Raw genomic sequence first — 21,350 nt, forward strand, 5'->3', positions numbered from 1 at the left:
ATAAAGATATGATATTAACCTTGTATACCTCAAAGTGTTTATTCATACCAAGTAAATTTGGAGTTTATTTCAAACTCTGCAGTGTTTACTAATTTGTTAGAGAGTGAATGATATTTGAATGTGTGTGGGACCAAATTATATCACCAAATTTAATTGAAAACTACAAAGAAAAACTACAGGAAGTGACCATACAAGGAACAAGGTTAAATGGGTAAGTGCTGGATATCAGTCAACATCAGTCTCCATATACACAACAGTTAATTTCTAATACTATGAAAAGCTTACCTTCATAATTAAAGGCGAAACACATTCAAGCTTGTTGCTCACAGTCAGTATTTTTTTTCTCCATTCACCTAACTGGAAACATTTGCTTTGATTCCCCCACACTGCTATTGTGAAGGCATGTTACCTGAATTCTGTCTAATACAAATATCTGTTAAAGTGTCTACCTAACTCTTGTGCCTATAGCTTGTTTTTCTTTCATTTAGCAAATTACACATTTTTTTCCCCCCACTACAGGTTGACCAAAGAAGACAAGCAGGCTCTATGTCCTGAAACAGGGCAAAAGCTTTAAGGTGCAAGGGCAGACAGTCTCCTAATGAGCTGGAAGCAGAGTCCAGGCTGGCTTGATCTCGAAGTTGCTTAATTAAACTAAAAAAAGGTTCTTGAGGTGGACACAGGTTTACACCATTTGTTTGGATAATATGCTACAGAAGGCTAATTTAATTATTAATTAAAGATGTTCCATTAAGCAACTAAATATTAATAGAGCACTAGATTTTAACATTAATAAATCATTACATTCATTTTGAAACATTAACATAGTTACCATAAACAAAGACCATAATCAGTCTCTTTTAATTAAGGCGGATATACTCTAGGCCAAGAACAAGGTAAAGGCTGAGGGAAAGATTACTAAACATGTTAATGTGCCAATAAAGCTACATGTTGTCACCATCCATTACCTTATTTAACAGTTGGCTGATAGGTCAAACTATCACTGAAAGCAATTCACATATGTTCAATCACAAACTGGTCTTTCAATGCACCAATCCATCCCTGTATAATTTACAATCTATTTAAGTCAGCGTGTTTACTTATGTCATTCTCAGAACTCTTTACTTGCCTCCTTGATTGCTTTACAGTTCTCTGCTGCAGCAGAAGCTCAATTTCCCCTCAGGGATCATTAATGTTTCATCTAATCCACCTGTCTGATCATCCATCCATACACCCATCTGCCTGTACTTCCAGTCAGGTTTTATTTATACAGCACATTTCATCCCACAGCAGTTTAATGTACCTCAATGATCTTCCAATTATTCCTCTTTGCCTCCCATCCCTCTATCCATCCCTCAATTTGTCAATGTATTTGTTATGTTGTTTAGCCTTTGGCCTTGGTCTTTATCAGTATAAAAGGTATTAGCCACCTTGTGAGTTATTACTTCTGTATCTATTGTGTTAAATCATGACTTTCAGAAAATGAAACATGAGCACATGAGCTATAAAACCTCAACCCATAGCAGACCACATAATCCATTTAAAAGTTTAAATCTTAAAGTCACGAAAATGGACAACAATTTGCAGTGTCTGTCTAAACGTGTGCATTTACATGATAAGAATCCAATGATACCTCCTTGGTGATTGTATAATTGAATCTGTATGACTAATAAGATTAGGAGAATCCCATTTTGAAATCAGATGTCCCCCCTCCCTTATTTAAGGAGAGGTTGAGTTAATGCAGTAGAGTCACTGCCGCAGGGGGCGACAGGCTTAACCATTCTGTCTGAGAGCCAGGGGTGTTTAGGGTGGGCTGGGCAAGAAATGGTGACCCACACTTGTGAACACCCCTGTCTAAACATGACACAGTCAGAAGGTCTAGATTCACTGCTCAGTCTCTATTCCAATGGCGCATTCAGTGTTTTAATTCTATATTTTTCCACACACCTGCCTCTTCAACTGCACCCCCCCCCGTCACACATGCACTTTCCTGCCTAACATAGAGACCACCCTCTGCTCCATCCAGCCCCCCTACTCCCCTTCTCCTCCTTCTCCACCAGGGACCAAGGAGGTTTTCAGCACTTGCCACGACAGCTCGCAATGGACAGCAACACAAAGACTCAGTAAACCCTTGCATTGCCCGGACGCTTGACAGAAACCACAGCTGACAGGCAATCTCGGCATTCAGTAGGGACATCTAGGGAAAGTGGAAAAGTGAGACAGAGAGAAAGAAAGCGGAAGTGCTGTGTGGACTACCCTTTAAAAATAATAAGGTTTTGAATCTGCAACCGAAACAGGCATTTTGTTTTACATATCTCTTGTTGCTCTAAAAACAGAATCAACACAATGGAAGAAGACATGGATGAGGGGCAGACCCAGAAAGGTAAGAAAAGTATTTATTTGCATGTTTGGGTAGATTTACTTAAGTAAATCTGACATGGGTGTTTTGTCAGTGTGTCGGTGGTGCCTCTGCAGAGACAATTGCACAAATGTTAGCCTTTCCCTTTCTGAATAGGAGAGCAGCTGTTTGTGGTATTTCCTTTGTCCATTGAGTGTCAGCACTCCACTGAAGAGTGCACGTCTATATGTGTTGTTTGGGTAGTCAGAGGGGTGTGAACTGCTTCAGCGAGGGATGGACTGTCTTTGTTTGCTTGATAGGGCTTTCATGCTTGTCGTGATGACTGAGAGGGAAACATGAAGAGTGAAGAACCAAACCGAGCTTCTACACTCATTAATCCATCAGCTTTCAGGTTCTGTCCTTTGTGTCCAAATACCCAGACGTTGTATCTTGCACCGATGCTTTGCGACATTCAGCGTGGATTTGATGCAGGAGCAGGGGTTTCTTTTGTTCATTTAAGAGGAGCACTGTTTGCTTTGTGCAAAGTGGAATTACTATTTATACCCCCCCCCCAATGAATGATTCAGTCATGGGGGCAGCCACAAAAGCAAGACTGTGTATATGTCTGTCTACAAGTGGACAGTGGACATTTTAAACAACAATGTTCCTTCTAAAGCAATCCTGAAATGACACGAGTAGAGATGGACAGGATGCTGTTATCTTGTATTGTAGAACACACCTTTGTCTCTGCCTCCCTCATCTCACTCCCTCTCAGATTTACTTCATGTGACAGGCATGGCTTCGTATGTTTGTTTCTCTTCCCCCACGTCTCTCCTCCCTGCACACACAAGCTGAAACAGTTGCCATGACACTGGCCAAGTGTAGTCATTATCTATTCTCTCTTCACCCACTCCTGCTGATGACATTTCAGTAACACAGGAATAGTTCACTTTGTCTGAGAATGTGGGAGGGGGAGAGACAGAAAGAGGTACAGAGGCAGACTGACAGAAATTGAGTAGAAGAAGACACAGTGAGGGGAAGCGAGATTGAGAGTGCAAGAAAGAGAGAGTGACCGGTTTGGGAGAATATAGGAAGCATAATCACCTACTGTAGAGAGAGAGAATAATGCACATTATGCACATCCAGTAGCTAAGGAGAGACTATTTTATTCCCCGTTGATTAAAAGGGATTGACAAAATTGCTGCAAGATCATTTGTGAGGGTGCTGTCCCAATAATTTGTAATGTTTGGCATATGCACCGCCAACCTTACAGATTTTGATCCAGTACTTCTTGGTCGCCATTACTAGGTGTGTACTTAGGCATTCCTGTTCAGAAAGCAAAATCTGTCAGCCTTGGCCACTAACACAAATGTTCACCCAACTGAAAGATGCAGCCATGCAAGCTGTGAATGCATTTCTGTATGCCATGCCTATTCATTTGGGCCAAGCTTAGGTTTGTAAAGACTATAATTACTTACTGTATTGCGCACTCATATACTGCAAGCTCTGTTAGCCTAAATTTGGCTGACTGGCAAACCTTTTCTTCAGAATATCTAAACGATGTAAAACGTGCAAACAGAGGGCTATAGATTTATTTTGTTTTGAAGTGCAGTCAGAGTTGGTCGGTGCAAGCCATTTCAGAGATGCAAAAGAGAGATGCAGATGGCGTAATTGTTTTTATGTCACTTGATAAACTTTGATGGTTAGAAAAGATGGCTTGGAGCTTAAAACTCAAGCAGGGAAAAGAGGTTCAGGATGAAATGTAAGATGCATTCAAAAAAGTCCACATATCCTGTGCATTGTGGCTGACATTTGCTGTGCTGTTTGTGTGTGTAAAAATGAAAATAACAACAGTGTGAGAAAAAAAATGTAACTTGCCCAAGGGGGATTAATAAAGTAGTTCTTCTTATTACTACCGTGAACGTTCCCACTAGTCAAAAAGAGTTTGTTTAAAAGTAAATGGCTAACCTGTTACCTCAGAAGCTGACATTCAATCTGGTCAAGCTGCCTGACAAGTGTACGCAGCCAGTTACAGCCTTATGGCCACCTGGGTGACATGTCTTCATGAATCACTGTCCACGTGTCACCACAAACATAAGGAAAAAACTTTGAGTGACTTACTTAAATGATTTCCAACATTTTCGTCGGAACTCTTCAGTAGTTTAATCTTTGATGTGACCACAACAGACTAAAAGTAAAATCTATTTCTAAATTGATCTCACAATAACAAGATTTTACTGGGTTTGGAATGTTGTGTATGCTGACACTGTGGGTGAAAAATGAGTGCTATCATTTGATTTAAAAACAGATTCCCATTTATTACCAGGCTACAATAAGATCATGACAACATTTCAGGAGAGTTATTAGTTTAATTAGTTAGCATGACACAATTTAAGCTAGATATGTTAGAACAAGGTAGCAGGGCTCACTGGTCACCTAACCATGTGGGTCTTTTATCAAATGACTAACTTTAACCTGTCAGCTCCTTTCCTGGTTTTTGAAGACAACAGATGATTGAAAAGATTGCTCTGATGAAGCATGATGAACAATAAAGCCACCCTGTCAGGTTTCGTTCCATGGTCACTTTGATTTCATGCCTATCACTCTTTAAATATCCATAATCATTTCTAAGAATCTTAGCTCATTTTCAGGAAAGGTTAAAGCCACAACCAAAAATCCCAGCACTACAATCTATAATCTAAATCTATATCTAAATAAGTGAATATATTAAACAAATAATACATTTACAGGGATAGCATGAAAAAAACAGACTGGCTTCTGTTGCTGTGATGTTGGCCCAAAGCAAGCTACAGTCCATCAAAGATCAAGTCAGAGGTTGGGGCAGAAACACTGAACATTCAAGCGAACATTGCTCATAGCAAATGTTCTCTAAAACTCAATCACTGTCAAATTATTTCTGTCCAGCCATAACAATTTTAAAAGCTTGTGAATGTCATGCAACATTGTTTACCTATGAGAGGCCCTTTATGTGTTGAGATTTATAGGGTTTTTTATTGACAACTGGGTACTATATTTACTATATATTAGAAATTTATGCCACTGTTACAGGACAATGTGAATGAATTCTTTCAGTGAAAAAGCAATACACTTCACCCAAATAAATTGCAAATAGGTACTTCCACCACACAAGAGGTGTAGGTGTCAATGCATTCACTCATAGCATGCTAATGCTCTTCGGTCTTCCTCTTCTGAGGCTGCAAATCTCAGATTATGAATCAGATGCACCAGGTGGGCGCTGCTCACTTCAGCTGCTAGCCAAATGTAGCAGTGCACACTATGTACCACAGGTGCCTTCAGAAACAGGGAGCAAACCAATGCCCTACGGTTGAAAAAGCAGGTTTGAAAAAGCAGTGTTCATCATGAACACTGAAATGACTGAAGTTTTGCAGAGAAGTTGTGCAAATGAGCAGAAGATGGGTAATACTTTAAGAATAAACCAAACAACACTCTGGAGATAGTTCACAGTGGTGTTGTTAACTGCCGCAGAATGGAAAAACTGAGAAAGGCACACCTGTTAGCATTTCCTGAGCCAAGAATCTGCTCTGCAAGGCATCGCTAGTCCTTCTGTTTGATCAGTTTGATCAGGCTACTAACTTGGCAAGCTGTTACATGATGAGAATCTCATTGATATTTTACATAAAACACAGCAGATCTTTTGTCAAATGACATGGCATGAACACAGCAGACAATGTACAATGATAAGTTCGAGTTTTGCTGTATTTCTTAATGGTTTGCTGAGTTTCATGCATTTTGAATTTAAAGCTCCCGTAATAAATGTCATTATTTCTAAAGATATTATTCATTTGTATTACATTAGTGAATGTATTCCTTCTCATTCAAAATAGTAGCATATCCAAGAGCTTTCTCTTCATTCAGTGGGGTTGATCATCTTGCCTTAAAGAGCTCCGGACCCTGAAAGAAATAAATTGGACTGTAGACTTCAAATGAGAGTTTGTGCCCCATGATGGCCTGAATGCTGCTTCCAAGGCGATACCACTCTAACGTAATAGCTTCAACAGAGTACAGTATCAGTGCTCAGTGAGTTCTGGTCATGCTACAGTAATAACCCTTCTCTTTCCCTCTCTCACTCGTTGTTCTGAATCCTAACCTGCCCCGGCCCAGAAAAAGTCAAGGGACTTCCACTAATTGTTCTTATGAAATTTTTTGGGACTATTAGTGGAGAACTTCTTAGGGTTTTCTTATTATTCTCGCAGGAATGACTCCCTAGTATAGATTATTAGATATAGGCATAACAGGTGTTCAAAATAAATGATGCAATTTGAGACCATTCCCGAAGAGCCTTAATGGGTCCTTGCAATGATATCTTAAAATCATAATATGATAGTGGTTTTGTGTCCTATTTTAATACTAGGGCTACAATATACAGTAAGTACTTGAGTTGAGTGTGTTTCATGATGGTTAAGCCAATAAAAGGTTCTCTCATTGTTTAGGCTCATTTCAAAATACAGACACTATAGTAAGTTAAGAAATTTAAATCAAGGTTAAATATTTAGGTTATTCAGAGGAGAGAGGATTTTGAAACCATCAGTAAAAATGTAATACAACTGTACAGAGTACTGTCACAGTCAATCATATAGTGAAGACAGGGTATTATTATGTTCTATTGTTTAGGAGTTGTGACGTAAATCCCTACACCCCTTGGTGCTTGCTGCTTATAATGTTGGCAATTAAGACATTTAAGCTAATTTCACCCAGCTGCACGCTTAAAATGTACAAACAAAGTAAAAGAACAACCCTTGTCTTTTTTTCTGAGTTTCTGACATGTCCCTCAATTCCCGGAGTGAACTTGGCGCAGACAAAAGACACATCCCAGCTCAGCAGTCACACAGTCATGTTCAGACTCTTCCATCTCCAAGTGAAAAAGAAAGAGAGGAAATCAGTGGCTGAGGTTTTGGACCTGGTCTGTAACTTCCTTTTTGCCTACAGGGGTTATCTGTGTAATGTGTCTCATTCACTATTGTCCCCCTGAATTTGTTGACATACAGTAAGTGGGTCATGGCTCTGAAGTACCCGGTCTATTCTCAGATTTTGCGCTGCGGTTGACATGGCAACCATACTGGTTGATTAAACATGCGCAGAGAGAGATGGGGGTGTGCAGTTGAAAAAACCTGCTCACTTCAGGGGAAAGGGGGCTGCGCATTAAATATAGGAAAGCAACGAGACTCGTATACGCCCATTACTCTCAGACTGACACAGACACACCATCCCCCCACACTGAGGTTTCTCTTGCTCTCTCTCTCTAGGACTAGGCTCACTGCCACCCCACCCCCATACAAAACTCCTCTGGTAACAAGGAACTAATAACTGCTAGCTGAACGCACAAAAAATTAGTCTGATTGGATGCCTTGCAGTGTAAGTGAAGTAAACATGCACCAGACATAAAATTTGATTATAATTCTCTGTTCTGTCACCCCCTTTATTTAATTTTGTTGATTTCCTCCTCTAACACTGCATCTTATTAGTTTTCTCTGTTGCTGTAACTGCACAAAAAGCAAAGCCTAATGTTCCTATATGACTTAAAAAATAAAAGATCTATTTTAATTATATATGCATCAACAAAGACATGCAATCATTATGGGTCAATATCATCTTTAAAAAGCAATTATTTGGAATCAGTCCAATATTTGATGAATGATATTCTGCTGACTGTGGAACTAGCACGTCTATATTTTTGGCTAGGAAGATTTCTGTCAAATTAGCAAATGAAAAAATTGCCTTAAGGATAAGACAGCCTTATAAAAAGGAAAAAAAAACATGGGTAGGACAAATAAGATACATCACATATCTCTATAGGCTTTAATCAGGCCTGCAAACTTCAGTGGGATGAAAAAGGTGACAGTTCTGAGAATAGGGCTGAACTTCACTTTGCAGCGCTTGTGTCGCAGCTGCTACTGGGCCTATAATAGTGAAGATCACCTACTCAAAAGACAGCAGAAGTCTCCAAAGAAACAAAAAACATTTTAGAAGTGAAATTATGCACTAATTAAGCAATTATTAAGGCTATCAGCAGAGAAATTTCAGCTTGATAGAAAGGTCAGTGAGTGAAATAAATTATATTGGAATTATTTGAAGTAAATCTAGCAGATTTTTGGTGGTTCTTGAAGCTTATAAATATGTTGGAATCAAATACATGTTACGTCTCTCCCCTGACAGGATCCTGTAAACAGATCCAGTCGGCTGAAAAAAATCCAGTAAGGTACTAAGTATACGGCTTCAATCACTTCAGTATGCACTAGACCAGACTTGCTGTGAGCTGGTAAAACCAACTAAGATACAAATCTAAGCATAAGGCAACTGATAAACTTTAGAAAAGTAAGAAAAAAATTCTTGAAAAATATTAAACAATATCTAACTCATTAGCGCCTTAAAAAGGACAGCAAATCCTTTGTTAATTAACCCCAACTGTCTCCCAGATGTCAGAGTCATGTTTTCTTTGAAGGACGTCATTTAGCTCTAAGCTTTATTTAACAATAACCTCATCCCTCATGTGAATGTTGACTGGGTCAGTGAGAGTCTGAGTGTGTGTGTGTGTGTGTGTCCCTTTTGCCTGTCGGATATGACACTGACAGATGGAGGAGAAGTGGGAGGTGGGAGGGGCCTTGGGAGGGGGTCATCCTTTCTCTTTGTATTAGGGAGACGCCTTCTGTTGATTGGACCACAGTGTTTGGGGTCATGTAGGCTTCACTTTTTTTTGTAAACAGGGTTTTTTGTGTGGAGGATAAAATATCTAAAACCCCACTGTCTCCTGAAATCCTGTCTCTTTGTTCAAAATTCATTAGACTAATCCTTGTGTTGCCAGATTTTCAATTTTGGCAAGTGAAATTTATTTGATTAACACTCCATGGAAAGAATAATCTTAGTTGTTTTGTCCCTCTTAGAGACACCTGGGGTTTAAATCATGGAGTAACATGTAACATGGGAGTGTTACTTCAAAATAAAGATCTGTTTTGTTTGTTTGTTTTAAAGGTTTTTAACCTTATGCTTAATGCTAAATGCTAAAGCTTATGCTTTGGGGATTGCCTCCAGGCTGTATGATGCCAAATAGAATAAAGCAATTTAGTGAGCAATTTGTCTATTCTGCCATAGAAATAACTTTCAATATCCAAAATACTAGAGTAGCTCCACATTGCCTCCTGTCTGACCAATACCAAGTAAAGGGCACACATAAGATTCTTCTACTGCTCCATTTAAATCAGCTTAGCCAAAGTAAATTAGGCCAAATTCCCAATTTGACTTGCTGTTGGTCCGTACTTCAAAAAAGACGAGCAGTACTACACCTGTTAGCAAGATCAATTCAAATATGTGCGACTTCTCATCAAGCAGGGGATCTTTTATTTTCATTGCATCGGTAATGTTGGGCTAAGCAGAAAGTATGAATAATGAATGTGAGAGGCTTGTGCTCTGCTGCACTGTGCCGCTTCTAAATTATGGATCAAGCATCCAGTAGCTCTGAGTCAATTCGCATCACCACTTGCCATTTTTCACCAGCTCCATCTGCAGTCAGTTAAAATCAATGAAGAGTTACGCAGAGGAAATGAGAGGATGTGCTGGTATGAGAAGAGGTTTTGTTGTTGAAGTGAGGACATGTATCACTTGATATCAGAGCTTGAGAAATAAATCATAGCTAATCCAACACTGTATCACAACAACCATAACGCATAGCAATGGTCGCTAGAATGCAAGACTGAAAACAGAGAACTTGATACTGTAGCTTTGACTGCATGTTTAACTCACCTTAATGCCCTCTAGACTTTTTTTCTGGTTAGACCATGAAGTATAACTTACTATTCATTAGTAATTTTAACCTGCATTTGACATGGTCGCTTAATTTTGCTCCTTCCAAATAAACCTCTCTTTACTGGATCCAAGGAGTTTCCCCTGCACAAAATTAAAAGCAGACAATCAATAAAACATCACTCTGGTTACATCCACTCACTAATGCTCCCATCTTACCTTGTAACTTAATCTTCAACTGTTTCCATGGAAACAACACTTCCGTTCAGTCAAGTCACGTAGACAACATTATTTTGTTGTAGCTCGCAAACTATTATAATGCAAACCAGTGGCCTGGTCTGTTATTTGGGTGTGTAATAAGCAGTAACGACTCCTGACTATTGATTTGATTGGTGCTGTTGCACGTCAGGGAAAAGTAAATTATATTTAAAATGAAGAACAGCAAGATGCCAGATCCAGCTGGTTTAATCTTTGTGCTGGAATGTAAATAATGCAGAGGTAATAAATCTTGATTGAGGCCATGACATAAATCATTTATATTACTGCTCATCTCCCTTCATGTAAAAGCATGGGCCCCGAACATCTACAGCACTACATTTAACCAACATGTCTCAAAGGTGGGTAAAAGAAAAACGACATGAATCTTCTCTAAAAATGAAAACAGTTTGCTCACCATGCAATGTTGTAATAGCTGCTCCCACTACTGTTGGTTTCGGTAAGAGGTTAATTTAAGACTTAAATTTTAAATAGTGTTCTTTTATAACATTTTGCTCACATATGACACTGAGGAAAAATAACAATGCCAATCTACAGTATTTAAATCATCTAAATAGTCACTTGTCTTTTTTGATATTTTACTCTTGCTTAATCAGGCACACTGACCCAGAGTATGGAGGGTAAATGTGACAGCTCCCTCATCTAGTCAGAAAACACCATCACATCAATAAATCCTGTCACTGCCTGCTTCCTAAAATAATAAGGTGAGATAATGAGTCTGAGGGAAGGGGCGGTGACAGAATCATTTTCTGCCTTAACCATATTGAAAAAAACTGCTATTGGTACTGCATTTCTGGCTACAGTTATTTCATGGAACATAGACCCATACACTCCTAACCCACTGCCGAATATTAACACTAGTAAGCAATTTCTATAAAATCAACCTTTGATTAAAAGTAACAAATTCATGCCACTTCTATGGGACCTGTCCAAAGGTGTTCTAGGAAACAACTAACTACTGTGCGGACGAGCCAAGTTGAAGGCAAGAGGGGACATCAAAAATATTGACAAAATAACAATGCAATGAATCATTTCACATTATTTTAATTCATATTTTATTGAGAATTTCAGTTTTAATTTACGACTATCAAAACTATACTATCCATTGGACTGGAAGAACTGAAGAGGCGGCATCAGTTACTGAAAGATAGGGAGTCTCAGCCATTTAAACCTACCGCAGGTTGACAGACTGACATGAATTAAGGTGTGAATTGTTGTGAAACCACCTGGAAGTGGATGTCAGATGCCCCCGTCAGTACCCGATAGTAGTCTAAAAGGCACCAAAGGTGAGGTGTCTCCTGAATTTGATGTCCCCTCCCAGCTAATGTCCCACTCACTGGAGCTGGGAAAGTGGGTGTGTTGGAGAAATACCAAGGGAGTGATGCTACAGGAATGTTGTAAACAGCAACAGTTGGCTTCACAGCAATCCTAAGCTGTTCCTTTAGATGAAAAGCTAAAGAAAACCCACCTATCCAGACATGTACTTGTTTAAACCACTTCAGCATAAACTGGACATAGTTTGAACTTTGCACAACTGAGCCCAGAAAATGTTTACAAACAGAGGCTAATTTCAAATCAATCGAGTTATTTATATTTCTTAAAGCTGTAGCTGACCTGGGTGGATTCAAAACGCATAAAATAGTGTACATTCTCAGCAAACTTCTCCAGGACTAAAGAGGTTAAAAACAAAGTAGGAAGGCAGAATAGTCATTATACAGTCTAGCACTGGATTACATCAGCAAGGATGCAGATAATCTAGAGAAGCGTGGGTAAGGGTCGGAGCTGCACCAAGCGTCTGAGCGCTCAGCACAGCCCAGCAGGCAGACCAGCTACTTGGTATTCCACTCAGGTTTGGATCAGAGTCAGAAGCAGAGAGTCAGAAGCAGAGAGTTGAGGAGGAGGGATATTTGCTCTAGCTCCTGCTTTCTAACACAGGTGAAGACAACATGATAACCATAAAAGAGATGGTGCTAAAGACATCCTTGATGAACAATCGTGAAATATTGTATCATCTCCACAACAATGAAAACTGACTGTGCTGTCATGGAGTCTCTTTTATGAACGAGGACAGCAGTGTGAATGCAGATGAATTAAATCATGAGCCATGATGGTGATGTAACTGATCAAGAGGAATTTTCTGTTTCTATGAACATGGAATTACATTTGTACATTTCACATGCGTGTATTGATTTGGACATAAGACAGCATATTTAGTAATCAACTCTCCATTGTACTACAGATTTAAATGAAGAGTTACAAATTGATTCAGAATGGGCTGGGCTTTGTGGAAAAATGTGTCTGTGTGGTTAATATACTGCAAGACCATATAAAGTCAGATTTTGTTCCGTGCTTCCAAAGGAAATAAACTCCACTTCTGTTGTTGTTACTCTGAGAAATGGCTGGCTCAGTACCCCAAAACATACACACACTAACACACAAGCACGACAGGGAGACTCATAAATCTAAGCAATTCATATAGACACATCCGCGTGCACAAGTATTTACAGACTCAGCCTCTCTGAGAGCAATCTGTGCAACAGGAGATTGAAGTTGCAACCGAGCAGTGATTAGTCACCTTAAGGGCCCCCAGAGACAGGAAGCCGGTCAAATAAGAATGGGGTTAAAGGTCAGGATCACTATGTAAAGCTCAGGCTGAGTTTTTAGTGCTGAATGAAATGTCAGCATCCTCTGTAGGGCTGAACAACTGACAGAACGAATATGCTGCACAAACCCAGAATACAGGGAAAATGTGAGGCCAGATCACTGCATAGATAAGGTGGAAGTGGCCACCAAATATCTTACTCTTTTTTGTGGCTTTGAATGCTCTGACACTTGATGCATAAATAAATCAGCTGCCCATATATTAGGGAAAAGAGTACTTTAGCACAGCTTTGTCCAGTTGTTGTATTTTGTTCCACCGAGCATGCATGCATGGCTGCCTCCCAACTGTGGTTTGAATGTTTGAGATTTTCAAAAAGTAAATGGTAGTACAGTGTACAACATGCAAATTCATTCGCCCATTGGCAAAGTTTTGTTGAATTATTTAAAATTCAGCAACATAGTAAGAATCCTGTCTTTCTTTGTGTTATAGTACACAAGACAGAAATTTCCACCCATCCTGGATTTTCTGTCTTTGTTGACTAATAGTTGATCTCTTTGTATGTCTTCAGGATGCCTTGAATGTTGCATCAAATGCCTGGGTGGGATCCCATACCCATCTCTTATAGCCACCATCTTGCTGTATGCCGGTGTGGCTCTGTTCTGCGGCTGCGGACATGAGGCCCTGTCTGGCACCGTCACCATCCTCCAGAACTACTTCGAGGTGGTGCGGAGCCCTGTGGATGCGCTGGATGTCTTCACCATGTGAGTAGAAAAGGATCACACTGGAGTTACGGGTCACTTAGTTGTTGAAGAAAACATTATTGACCCTTATGAATTGGCAATTTGCATACGCACAACGGGAATATATGTTATAAGCCTACATTTTCCACACTGCACCAAATCTCCAAATTAATTAGATTTTAATACAACATGGCAGCTGTATTATCTATGTTACTAGAGCAAAATGAGAACAACATTGCTTGACCCACAATTAAATCTCCTTGTCCTACATAAAGACTTATATTTTCGAGAACAAAGCATAACATTGTGTTGTTGTGGATGTTTTCAGTGGTTCTCTATTCATTCTCCAGGATTGACATTATCAAGTATGTGATCTACGGCATTGCTTCGGCTTTCTTCGTCTATGGCATCCTGCTGATGGTGGAGGGCTTCTTCACCAGTGGAGCCATTAAAGATCTGTATGGAGACTTCAAGATCACCACCTGTGGACGCTGTGTCAGTGCTTGGGTAAGACTAACATTTTTGTGCATATTAACTGTCAAATTTAGCTTACATTTTGGTTCATTATATCTACTGTTTTTTGCTATTATAATATCTACTACAGTATATAAGCCTCCAATGCTGCTGCCCTTTTCAGGAGTCACTTGGTAAATCAGTTTAAATGTCAGGGCATTTCCCAGGGAGTTACCCTCGAAGTTTGAGTGGTGAAGGTTTCTGTAAGTGAGACTTTTTTCAGCCATGGTGGCAATCACTACTCATGCTATGTGTGCAGCCTTTGTATTGGTTTATAACAAATCCCTGTTGCGTTTAGCCTGACACTGTCAGGTGTTTTCAACAGAAAGCAGAACAAAATGTAACAGATTGTATAAACCAAGGTATTGATTTTTGTTTTTTTATTGGTTTACGTCAAATGGTCATTAAATATTATGGATTATTATTTTATGTTGTATACAAGTCAACTTCATATGCAGAAAATGTAGAAACTGAGCATGCATGACAAATCAGACAATAAAACATATTGTAATGCTTCTGTGCACTTGTCGATTTGCATGTGTACATTATTTAAAAAAAAAAAAAAAAATCCTAATACCATACTGTGTCACAATTGAAGTGCTCTAAAATAACATTGAAAACACCCATCAAAATAATTTTAATACTGCCATAATGACAATTTTAAAAAAATCAGGAGCACTCTCATACGGAGCATATCAGAGAGCCCCCAGAAATCCTAACAAGATTATCTCTGGGATATAATTGCTTAGCAAATATGAAGCTCCACAAGGAGGCAAAGGAAATGAGCTATGCTGTGGTATTTGGTCATTAAGTTTGTGTGTGCATCAGAATACAGAAAACAGTCTAATTTGTAATAATTTAGTTCAATCTTATAGATTACATTAAAATTGTTAAATCGACACAGTACCTAAATGTGATCTGTGTTCCTCTGATGCCCTTGCAGTTCATCATGCTGACATACATCTTCATGCTGGCTTGGCTGGGAGTGACTGCTTTTACCTCACTCCCAGTCTTTATATATTTCAACATCTGGAATATCTGTCAAAATGCTACCGTGCTGGAGGGGGCCACACTCTGCCTGGACCCACGCCAGTATGGTAAGAATTGATATTCTGACTCCTTTTTTTCACCCCCCCCCCCACTGTTCAGATCTCAACTGCTCAGACCTCTATGGCTCCTACTGCTGAACACCTCTCACATCTATGTTGTACTGTCTAAATTGCTGCTTTCATCTTAACATCTTGGAAAGGTTGTTCTTTTCTAACTCACCAAGCTAAATATAGAGTTTATTTAAAAAGTATTGGTCCAAGTTTTCTTCTTTAAATTCTGAATACATAATAACTATTAAGGATATGCATGGTGAGTAAAATTATATTTTGGCATATAACAGAACACATCTAATAATCTGTGATAAATTTCCCACTTAATTTGTTTTATTTCCTTTTTTTTTTTTTTTTTTTTTTTTTAAATTGTGCATGTAAGGAAATTAATGTATAAGCCACTTCAGAAATGAATAAATGTAAATTACTTTGAACTTACAATATATTTGACACACTGAGTCTCCTCAAATTACTGTCCTGAAAACTTTAATGATCCAGAATAAGCTTATATGGCTGGCTCATTATTTTAAATTAGTGCCACCTCTTTCAGTTCATTAGCCACCAGCAGCCACTACTACTGCCTCTGTGACAACAACCATTTGTGCTACCACCATCATATTAGAGGTCTATACTTTGCCTATGGGTAACATTGTGTACATTAAATCTGTATTATAATGGTGTAATTGTACATATGGACTTTTTGCCACTTTTTGCATTTTATTGTTGTCTGTTCTTTGTCTACATTATGTAGCATCCAAATAAATCACTTTATTTCAGGTATTGTGCCAATTGCTGAAGCGAAAACAGTGTGTGCTGGATCAGAGAAATTCTACAAGATGTGTGAATCCAATGAGGTAAGGTGAAAGTAACATCTAAGGATCAAACAATGTTAATAATTACTGTAGATGCCAATAAATCAATAAAGACAATACATTCATGCTAGATAAGTTTTCAATGTAAGGAAAAACATGTATGCATTAGAAACATGATTATGAGCAGTTTGACAGTTTGAACAGTGGGAACAAGTAACACTAATTCAAAAGTTATCAAGCTGCTCACCACCAAACACAACAAACACATGCACTTGAACAAGGCGCTTTACTCAGCTGCTCTGGTGTTGCTGCTCACAGGGAAGATAGTAAAAGACATAAGACGCACCAGATAGCTGTAAATGATCTGTTTCCTTGTCAGCTTACAGTGTGATGGAACATAGCATGGTTCCTGACAGAAACACATGCATTACTCCTGTGAATAAAGTGAATAATCTGAGTAACACCATGTAAACATAATCTACATCGACTGCAAAAGCCAACATTAAATGCTAACAGGGAATATTGCTTACATGCAAAATTCAAAAAGACACCGTAAAACACAACATTCTACAACACACTGAAAAAATAAGCGGACCAATATAATCAATATTAAATGATAAAAGTTAGAGAGTAAGTTGAAACATTTGTTTGAAAAATATATAACTGTTCATAATCATATGGGTTTATGGATGTAAAACAGAATGAACTGAATGTGTACAAGTACATTTTCAAGCAAGGTTTTGATGGCAGAGATGTCCATCAAGCCTGGAAGAGTAATATGTGCTGTGATTTGTTTTTGCTACAGCTGGACATGACATTCCACCTGTTCATCTGTGCCCTTGCTGGAGCAGGAGCTGCTGTTATTGCTATGGTGAGACACCAATAAAACTTGCATCTCTCTCTCTCTCTCTCTCTCTCTCTCTCTCTCTTTTTCATCCAGCGATGAAAAATCAAAACATAACTCAAAACATAACTAAAAATCTTTAAAGATCAACCACAAAACAAAGAACACATTTTTGTGGCATGTATTTTTAGATGCAGATGCCACAGATTGCACTTGTGCTCGTTGGAGCTTCTTTTTTTTTTTTTAAACTAATGCAGTATCTCATATTCTTCATAAAGGACAGTTTTTCCTTTAGTTTTAGCAAATCCTTTCTGTAGTGGTAGGAGTTAACTGTTTTTGAAAATAAAGGTAACTGTGGGGAAATATTGAAGCTGGGAAAATAGCTGTGTTTTGTTGCTGCTGGTTTATAGCTAGCCTGTGTTGTGTTTGCCTGTGAGAGAATAGCTGTAGATGGAAGAGAAGGCATTTTGGCGCAGTGAAAAACAGGGTTTGTCTCCCTCCCTCTAACGGAGGCACCAGGCATGTCATGCCGTTGTCATGGAAACAGGGAGAAGAAAGGCTCAGAGATTGTTGCAAACATCACTCAGTAATTTGTGAGGAGCCATTTTCTGAGAAACAGAAGGTGTTTGCTATTCAGGGATGATGTTGCAAATTGTGGCAGGACTCTTTTCCCCATATCCTAATTTTTTTTTCCAACAGCTGATGGCAGAAAAAAATCATTACAACAGATACGCAAATGCATGTCAATAATGAGTTGCCCTCAAAAATACTTTAAAGACAAAAATACAATCAGTGCTAAAAAAAAAAAGTCTTTAAAAATGCATCAGACTCAACAAGTGACCCTGAGGGGAAAAAATGGCGCCTAATTGATCTTTCAGCATATCAGATACAAAGAGCCATGCAGCTATGAAACTGTCATTCTATGTAAAAAAAAAAAAAAAAAAAAGAAGCTGTGATACAACCTCAGTCATTAAAGCACAATACATTCATTATAACCTTAGCTACCATGGTAACGCAAGTCGAAGACTACATTTAGCATTATGCTGCCACCTGCTGGACCATTGGAAATGTCCTCCTTAATTTAAAGGGCCAGTCTACCCAAACAAGCTCTACAAGTCTATTCAATGCAATTAACATAAGTAGTCTAAGTTGTTAATTTGCATCCACAAAAGATAATAAAACTGAGAAATGAATAATAATGTCTACATTATATTCTAATAACATGCAATTGCATATAGCCCATCCCATGTGATTTCCAGTTATGCTATTTTGGATTTTACCCTGAAAGTTGCAGTGTTTTCACAATTAAATTTGACTGAACAAATATGAACACAAATCATAGAAGGCAGACCTTTTTAAAAATTTGTTTGCATTGTTGTCACACTTCATACATTTTCCACATCTTACAGATCCACTACTTGATGGTGCTGTCTGCCAACTGGGCCTATGTGAAGGACGCCTGCCGAATGCAGAAGTATGAGGACATCAAGTCAAAGGAAGAGCAGGAGCTCCACGACATCCACTCCACTCGCTCCAAGGAGCGTCTCAACGCCTACACATAAAGACCAGCGTGAGGCCTGGCCCTGCTACTCCGGCCTCTCTCCCCTCTCTCTCTCTCTCCCCCTCTCTCTCTCTCTTCTGTCTTTCTGTCTCTCTCTACCATCCCCTCCCGAGGGGGGGGCGGATGGCGCCTAGGGCCCTTGCCACCGCTGATGTCACTGGTGCGTCATATGACAATGTGGTCTGGGGGGGGGGACGTCACACAAACCTCTTCAGTCACAAACAGCATTTCAGATGAAAAAAAGCCCCTTTACCTCTCTCATGGATGGTGTTATGATTATCATGTATCATTATGGCAGTTATATCATTCTTGATACAAGTTGTTTAGTGTTGATAGTAGTTTTAGTGCAGTTTGTAGAATCAAAAGTAGCAGTAGTATTTCAGCTTTTTTTACTTGGAATAATTTGCGCATAATTGTTTTATTTTTCTTAAAGTTTTATTTGATGCTACGTGTCATTTTGCTCTCATGCATAAATTATTTTTTAAGTTTTTTCAAAGGGGTCAACTGGGGCTTAAAAGGGTTTTCAAGCACATTTCTCATGTCGTGTGTTGTCAGATTTCATGTTCAAGAACTATGTACTGTATGTGAACGGGTGGTTAGTTGAAAATATTTTAAATGTCACAACGCAACCATGAAGCATTGTAAGCCTTTGTCATACCAATATTCCCAGGGATTAAAACCACTTTCAGACAAAAGTAATTAAATCTGTTTTTCTATTTGAAGTTATACAATAGGAAGATAACACAATAATAAATACCAAATCATTAGAGTAAAACAAAATATTTGCTAGATGTGCCAAGCCTGTTTAACAGGAAATAATGACATGATTAGTCAATTAAAAGATAAATTATAGGTTATTTTATGATAATCTTGCCAATTACATGTATTTTAGGACTGTGAATGATTCTATTGTCTTTGAATCACAAGCCACAAAAGCACATGCAAACTTTCATACACTTTCATAACCCCTTTTTAATTTCTTAAAAGTGGAACTTTATAAATATTAAACTCCTGTTTTTGCAGAACGCTGCACTGTATATACTATTATATATGAAAGTATACCCTATATGTTAAGCACTAACATTTAAGGACAATTCATGTGAGAATAAGAAGAGATCACTGTGGGTCAGCCCACTTTGCATCCATCAGTCTCAACCGAAAAGAAACCCTGACAATAATAAGTTGTTGTAATGGCACTCTCCTTGGTGGAATTATCAGATGTGAGAAAAGTGTGTCACAGTAATTTTGTTCATGACAGTAACTGTATTGCTTACACATCCTGATGCCATACAACTAAAGGTTGTCTGTCAGTTCATTTCCTGGCAAAATTTGTTTTGTCAGTATTTCTAAAAGCTAGTTTCATGCACTTATTTGACCATTTCTGTGCTCTCTCTAGATGTAAGCGCATTGGTGTTCAACTGAAAGTTGGATAACTGTACTGTTAGTAAAGACTGTGAATTTAGATGTTTTTCGTGGCATGGACATGCATTAATATAGTCTTATTGACTCAAAAGTTACTTTACGTCACTTCTTTATTTTTACACTTCTGACTGTCTTGCTGGATCAACCCTTTGTTTATATGTGCAGTACTAAACCTCCCATGCTTACCGCGTTATGCTACTGATATTAGAGACTGTAGTCTTTGAGTTTTGTCTATTTAGTTTGTGATGAGCTCTCAACCATGTCTTGAATCTAATACCTGTACCAACATTGCTTACTATGTAATGATCTGAAAAAACGCTTCCAGCTTTCTCCTCGTATTAGTCTTTTGTACTTTCACTACGATGCTTAGTAGCAGGCTTTAAATTGAATCTGTTTTGTACATTCATGTGCCAACAGCTTGAAGTGGCTTATTTGACCTGTATGATCAAATTTGCTTGCATTAATAAAATTCACTTGTGTACTTGTTAATAAATACTCAATGCATCTTGTGTCCATTTTGTTTTATTGTTTAGGTTAAAAATTATTTAGTAGTCCTGCTGGGAGTATTATAGGATTTGTAATAGCTACTATATGGTCTGGCAGGATTAGATTGTCAAGAAATGGATTGTTATTTTAAGAGAAGAAAGGAAATTGAGGTTTATCACAATGAAATACATTCAGTAACAACCTCATACCACTAGATGTCTCCCTTTCCTCTTAGTCATTCCAGATAAAGAGTTGGCAGCCACCTGATACAGTACATGTGAAGACAAGGATCAAGGCGACACAAGGATCAACAGAGGTACATTTAGAAGAAGAAAAAATAATCCAGTTGTTATGTTAAAATCTATGTTGACTATAGGGCTGTACTTATTTGACACTTTTACCCCGACTAAGCTTTTGTTTTTACCCATTATCCATTATATGTCTGTATGTTTGTCTGTCAACATTGCACAGTATCAAGCAAAAATATTGTATGAACAGATTCCATGAAATGTTGTAAGGCTTGAGTCTAGGAAGAGGTGATTTGATTTTGGTAGTGATACAGATACAGAATTTCTACCATTTTGTAACAACTGCTAGGTAGAAAATACTCTAACAACACGTATTGACACAAGTCAACCTTTCAAAAATGAGCTAGGAGCAGAAGCTTTGTGTTCCCATGATAAACCAATGTGTGCAGTAAATATGAAAGGGATACACTACTGTGGACCTGTCATCAGCAGTTTGGCCCCCTATCCTAAACCACTGGTCCACCCAGTCAGGTAATAAATCACATCCAAGATTACACTTTGCACCCTAGTGCCAGACAGAACTCGCTCACACATCTTACATATGGCCTCTAGCTCAATAATACATTTACATTTAA

General features: G+C 38.5%; 1 protein-coding gene and 1 long non-coding RNA gene across 2 annotated transcripts in view; one reads left to right on the forward strand and one right to left on the reverse strand.

The window, feature by feature from the left end:
- The window catches only part of LOC122880629, a 92,143-nt gene that overhangs the window by 33,287 nt on the left and 37,506 nt on the right, over positions 1 to 21,350 (reverse strand). The gene's annotated exons all lie outside the window — the stretch shown is intronic.
- Positions 1,923 to 20,486, forward strand: gpm6aa (glycoprotein M6Aa). Its single transcript, XM_044205940.1, has 7 exons — positions 1,923 to 2,380; positions 13,558 to 13,750; positions 14,080 to 14,236; positions 15,186 to 15,339; positions 16,120 to 16,196; positions 16,960 to 17,025; positions 18,408 to 20,486. The coding sequence occupies exons 1-7, from the start codon at positions 2,344 to 2,346 to the stop codon at positions 18,558 to 18,560; spliced, it is 837 nt and encodes a 278-aa protein (XP_044061875.1). The 5' UTR covers positions 1,923 to 2,343; the 3' UTR covers positions 18,561 to 20,486.

The sequence above is a fragment of the Siniperca chuatsi genome, linkage group LG8 (assembly GCF_020085105.1).
Source record: "Siniperca chuatsi isolate FFG_IHB_CAS linkage group LG8, ASM2008510v1, whole genome shotgun sequence".
Classification (NCBI taxonomy): Eukaryota; Metazoa; Chordata; class Actinopteri; order Centrarchiformes; family Sinipercidae; genus Siniperca; species Siniperca chuatsi.

Coding starts and splice junctions, on each gene's coding strand:
- gpm6aa (XM_044205940.1), top strand. CDS start 2,344: ATGGAAGAAGACATGGATGAGGGGCAGACCCAGAAAG. Junction 15,340..16,119: donor CCTGGACCCACGCCAGTATG/GTAAGAATTGAT, acceptor ACTTTATTTCAG/GTATTGTGCCAATTGCTGAA. Junction 16,197..16,959: donor AGATGTGTGAATCCAATGAG/GTAAGGTGAAAG, acceptor TTTTTGCTACAG/CTGGACATGACATTCCACCT.